Source organism: Polistes canadensis, unplaced genomic scaffold (assembly GCF_001313835.1).
Source record: "Polistes canadensis isolate GaletaPanama2010 unplaced genomic scaffold, ASM131383v1 scaffold_231, whole genome shotgun sequence".
Lineage (NCBI taxonomy): Eukaryota > Metazoa > Arthropoda > Insecta > Hymenoptera > Vespidae > Polistes > Polistes canadensis.
In genome coordinates this window covers 41986-47904 of record NW_014569778.1, presented here as the reverse complement: position 1 = coordinate 47904, position 5919 = coordinate 41986, and the positions used below count along the sequence as shown (strand labels likewise).

At 32.9% G+C, this 5919-nt stretch overlaps 1 protein-coding gene across 1 annotated transcript in view; it reads right to left on the bottom strand.

Moving 5' to 3' along the window:
* Positions 1–3372, bottom strand: part of LOC106790340 — a 16968-nt gene extending 13596 nt beyond the window's left edge. The window contains exon 1 of the mRNA XM_014755154.1: positions 2281–3372. Coding sequence (XP_014610640.1) covers positions 2281–2656 — 376 coding nt within the window. The 5' untranslated portion in view covers positions 2657–3372. The remainder of the gene's footprint in view (positions 1–2280) is intronic.
* Positions 3373–5919: the final 2547 nt, after the last annotated feature.

Genomic DNA, 5919 nt, shown 5'->3' with positions numbered 1-5919 from the left:
TCTCTCTCTCTCTCTCTCTCTCTCTCTCTCTCTCTCTCTCTCTCTCTCTCTCTCTCTCTCTTCAACCTAATGGGCAAAACTAATCGGAAATGAAACGCACGCGCGCGCGCGCGCGCGCGTCAAACTTTAATCGAATTATCCGTCGTGACGAAAGTTTGAAGAAACCGTGCTAAGTCGAAATGAAAGCTTGCGTGCGATTGGACACACGCGTTTAAATTCCAACGATGACGCACAGAAGGGAAACTGGTCGTTAGTTGTTGTTGTTAAATCGGGTTTAGTCAGAAATCCCGCATTCGGAACGCAACTGGACTTCGAAAGACGGCCGTGCGTTCCGTTTACGTTAGACCACCTGAGAATTTGCACTCTTGATCTTTTCCATCGTTCAATTCGAATCGTTTTTTTTTTTTTTTTACAAACAACCTAACTATAAACTTTATTTATTCTCAATAAATATTAAAAAAAAGAAGAAGAAGAAGAAGTTTCAATTTTGATTGAAATATAACAAAAGTGAGACAATAAATTGTCTTGTTTTTTTTTTGTTTTTTTTTAATCAAAATCAATGATTTTAACCCTTCTTTGCATGATGATGGAAATTTCAATCATAATATTTAATCAACAGAAAAAGATACTCAAAACCCTTGTACTGTATATTTGTTGTTGCTGGCAACTTTTTAAGCGACTATTGCGTACAACAAAACGCACTTGTCAAAAAATAGCACTAGGATTTTTTCGAAATATTTTTCCTTTAATCTAGAGCATTAATTACATCACCCTGATTTATTTAAAAAAAAAAAAAAGAAAAAATCATGCAAAGAAGAGTTAAATGAATAAACGAAGACAAGATTATTTCGTAATATTACTACACAACGTGATTCATTAATACGTATGAGTAATTTAGATACGTTAAGATTTGCTGACGAAACTTTGTTTCTTTTTTAACGACACTAAAAACGCGTCATTTCATACAAACGTGTGTATAATTGCATCATATCAGTGAACATAATTAAAATATATGATTATTTCAGACCCATACTTGTCGAGATAAGAAAACAAATATATTTTTCTGTATAATATTGATCACATTTAATTGTTAGGATAGGGGTAGTGAATATATTATGATTAATAATAACAAAAATATTATAGTTATATATTTTTTTTGGGGGGGGGGGGATGAACTTAACGAGTATTACAGTTCTAATAAAGTTTACTATAAATGCATAATATACACTTATGTATAACATTGGATACGTGGGTAGCACACATGGTAAAGATAAAAAAAAAAAAAAAAAAAAAGAAAAATGATTTCTCTTTGTGTCCTGGATTCATCGTGAATAATGCTCTCCCTCCCTCCGTCCCTCCCCCCACCCTCCTCCTCCCTTTCCATCCGCGTGTCCGCAAATTCGTGGGCGTTAAATAACGTTTCCTTACTGCGATTTACTGTTACTACTCTGCTACGATCTAGGTATAGGTATAATACTATATACCTATTACATATAAAATATATTATACACACATGAGCCTGGGTTACGTGTGCCACGTAGCAAGTACGAATTTATGATCGAGTTGTAAAGCTTGCCAGCCAGCCAGCAAGCAAGCAAGCAAGCAAGCTAAGGTGGTCACACCATAGCACATTGTTGTTACACAATTTGCCTGGTTTCGATCAATTGGATCCAAGGAAAGACGAGATTATCAATTTAACACGTTTATTTGATTCGTTTTTCTAAACAAAAATTCTAAATCAATTAAAAATATATTTTGTTGTTGAATTAAATCAACAGTTTATGTATTGAAAGTAAACCTTTTGAATGTTATCAGTAATTTAAAAGAATAATTCGCAATCACTTATAATTGCTAATCGAATATAATTCAACATTAATAATAATAAAATCATTCCGTTAATTAAACAATTGTTCGTTGTTAACTGTGATAATAGTTTGAATAAAACAATGTACGAATAAATAAATCAATTTGGAGGATTTAGATAATATTTCAAATAAACGAATTCGATTAGAATTTTTCTTGACAATAAAAATAAATAATTAAGTTAGGAAGTTGGACAAGAGGTTAAAGAAAAAAAAAAGAAAAATTCAGAACATCAGGAAATTTCGTCCCCATTTATTAGGACAATTATTCAGCACATATTTGATTTCAAATATTCAGATTAATTTTTATGTATTCAGATTAATTTATATGTATTCAAATAAAACATACGTTTTGTACGTGATATAAACAATTAATTAATCTATATATATATATATTATATAATATATAAAAACTAACCTGGATAACCCTCAGGTATGACAATTTCTGGTCCAACTTTGACATCGTGTCGGTATCGATGTATCAACAATGTTGCAGTTACTCGAAGTGATTTTTGTTGTTGTTTGTAAAGTAATACAGGCCTGCCGCTGGTATTTTCGAGTCTAACAACCCTCGGCAATGAGAATCTATCTAAAAATTCTCGAAGTGGCATATAACCACCACCACCACCAGCAAGACCACTACCACCACCACAGCCACCACCACTCGAACCAGAACTACCCTCGGCCGTCGCCTCGCGTGAACTTGGCAAACTTTTCGGTAACGAGGGCATTTCCTCGCTTGACATTGTCGAGAACTCACCGTTCGACGACATACTTTTTTTATATATATACATATATATTCTTTTATCTATTCTCTGATATATTTTTTTTTAAAGCCTTCCCCCTTATTATCGTTGATGGGGGGAAAAAAAAAAAAAAAAACAAAAAGATAAATGGTTTTCCCTCGTGGTTTTCTTTTATCTTTTATTATCCCTTTCCGAACAAAATTTTTCTTCTTCCCACAACTATTTCCTCCAACCTCCACTTCCTCTTCCTCTTCTTCTTCTTCTTCTTTTCCTTTTTGTATTTTTCTATCGACAGAAAAATCGATATACTCGAAAATGATCGCAACAAAAGAATTGGCAAAGAAATACACGAGGATGATGATGGAAGAAGATGATAATCATCGTGCCCGATCTCTCGGGCGATTCGTCATTTGATGATTTTCTTATTGGTCGTATGACCGTAACGTTCCCTGTCTTTAAAACCATTTCGAATCTCAGCACCTTCACGCCGGTTCATTACCACCACCTTGACAGGAGCGCGGTTGCGCGTTTACCGGTTAATAACAGGTTCGGTTTTCTCTCTCTTTCTTTCTCTCTTTCTCTCACTATACACCTTTCTCTCTCTCTCTCTTTCTATTTCTCTGGTACTTTCTTCGATTATGTCACTCGGCCTCTTCTTACTCTGCCCATTCACTGTCACTTTCCAACGTGTGCTGCAACCTTTTCCCCTACCACCCTTTTTTTTTTTTGTTTTTTTTTTCCTTTTCTATATATTTTTTTTTTATATTATATATAATATATAATATATATATATATATATATAGTAGTCAATTCATATTAATTTTTCTCTTCGATTGTAGATTATTATAGGATTAGGAAAAGAAAAAAAACTGCATTCGTTCACTTCACGCCAAACTGTTGCCAAGTATGCAACAGTGCTCAGTGAAATCTAGGTTTTATGATTTAGTATTCGTGGTACGTAACAGATTGGTGTTATTCGATTTAGCACGTTCCAGATACTATTCTTCTTGGTTTTATTCGAAATTCCATAAGAAATAACAGACACACACACGACTCTCTTTCTCTATTAGTGTGATCCACGGTTTTTTTACAATTTTTTTTTTTAATATACTATCTAAAGTAACATTTAATTATATTTATTATAATCATAAACACTTGACCTTATACGTGAGAAACATTTGTAATTATTTCCCACACCCTTCTCTTTATTCGAGGGTTAATAGTTTTTTTTTTTTTTTTCAATAAAAAATATTCCAAAATTCGTCAGATTTGTCACGTTATGAATAATCCTTTTCTCACGTTGATTTATTTAAAAAAAAATTCCCATAAGAAATAAGATACACTCTTGTAGAGTGATCATGCACTTCTTTTTTTTTTATGTCAATCGAGATCAATTTTATTCGAGATAAAATATTACGATTTTCTTTTTATATATATATATATATATTTCTTTTCATTTATAAACGTTATAGTTAAATATATCTTTTCCCATTGCATTAAGATAATTATTTTTCTATTTCCCCCCGTTCCTTTTTTTTAATCTTAATTTTTCTTTTCTTATTTTCTTTTCTTTTCTATTTTCTTTATTTTCCACGCCGATTATATCCCGCGGTTCGATCCCCGTCGCGTTTAACGATCTACCGGCGCATCTATAAAGTGCATCTCTACTTTCTCACGTGCTACGTAAGATATATATATATATATATATCCCCCCCTTTCCCCTTTATTTCTTCTCTCCTTCTTCTTATAGTTTTATCGTTATGCGTTCTTCTTCTCTCGTAGGCGATCATTGGGAGTGCAAGGGGAGGACAGGGGGAGGTGGCAGGGAAGGACAGGGGGGTGCGAAACCCTTAAGAATCCCTTAGATATTTCTCGTAATTTTTTTTTTACATTGATCGAAGTAACAGAAACAAAAATAACAACAAGAACAATAATTTATTTTAATCGCGTTTAAATGAAAATCTCACTAAATTCAATAAATTGTGACCTCCTATCCATTATTTTATTAAAAAAAAAAATATAAAAAAAAGGTAAAGACAAAAATTAGCAACGAGATAAATAAAACGATGATTGATTTTCACTTGATACGAGAAATACTGAAATGTTCATCTTTACAATCATTCGAATAATAATAATTATTATTATTAAATAATATAATATATATATATACACGATTTATTTTATTAATGGATATATTATTCAAACCCTTTGAAAGGTAATACTTAACGAACGAATGTACGAACGATATGAAGAAGTAGAAAAATAATAAAAAGGATAAGAAGGTAAAGAAGAAGGTGAATAAGGTATAGAAGAATAAGAATAAGAATAATAAGAAGATGAAGAAGAAGCTTTCGCGTACTTGAGAATTTAAGAGAAGATCCGATCGGAACGGCGGACGCGAAGTCACTGACGCCTTGCACAAAGTGAACCAACCGTAAGAGGCCTGCTGACACTAAGACATAGAAAGAAGAATCACGTAGGCTGATAATGTATGTGTCAGTATATACGTGTGTGTAAGCATGTATCTCATGGGGTCTACAACCACACAACTACCATCATCATCAACTATTACCACCACCACCACTACCATCAACTACTACTACTACTACTATCTTACTACTACAACCATAACCAATACTATGGGTACTACCACCTCCCCTTTACCATCTCACACGTCACACTATACTACTACCAACCAACCAGTCTGCTTGCCTGTACTCAACCGAACAGCAGTCTTTGGCAAACTTTCCTTCAAGTCGTCCTCATAGTAGTTCTCCTTCTAGTTGGTTGTTGTTGTCGTTGTTACTCAACAGAATACGTTGTACTATTATACCACGTTAAACCTCACGCGCCCAGACGTGGGTTTATTCAATAGAAGGATCCTTCTTCCATTATGTTCGAGAAGCTGTTACCCGCAGAAGCGAACCGCCCTTAATAGTTCCTATATATATATATATATGTATGTATGTATATATATATATGTATATGTATATAATATCCTCTTGTGGAACGTAATCGACCGGAATGGAACTTCCTACGGACGTACGCGTGTCTATTTTTTTTATTATACTACTACTATTACTATTACTATTACTATTACTTTGTGTGAAAAATATTTTTATATTTTTTTCCCCCACTCTCTTCTTTTTTTTTTTTAATTTTTTTTTGTCAAAGAATTTATCCCATTCGATCTCGTTTTTGTGATATTATTATTGTTTTATTATTAATTATTTTTAACCCTTTGAGTGCTGAATACTTTCAATTGAAGTGTATTCTAAGAATGAAATAATTTATTATTAACGTGATCAGAG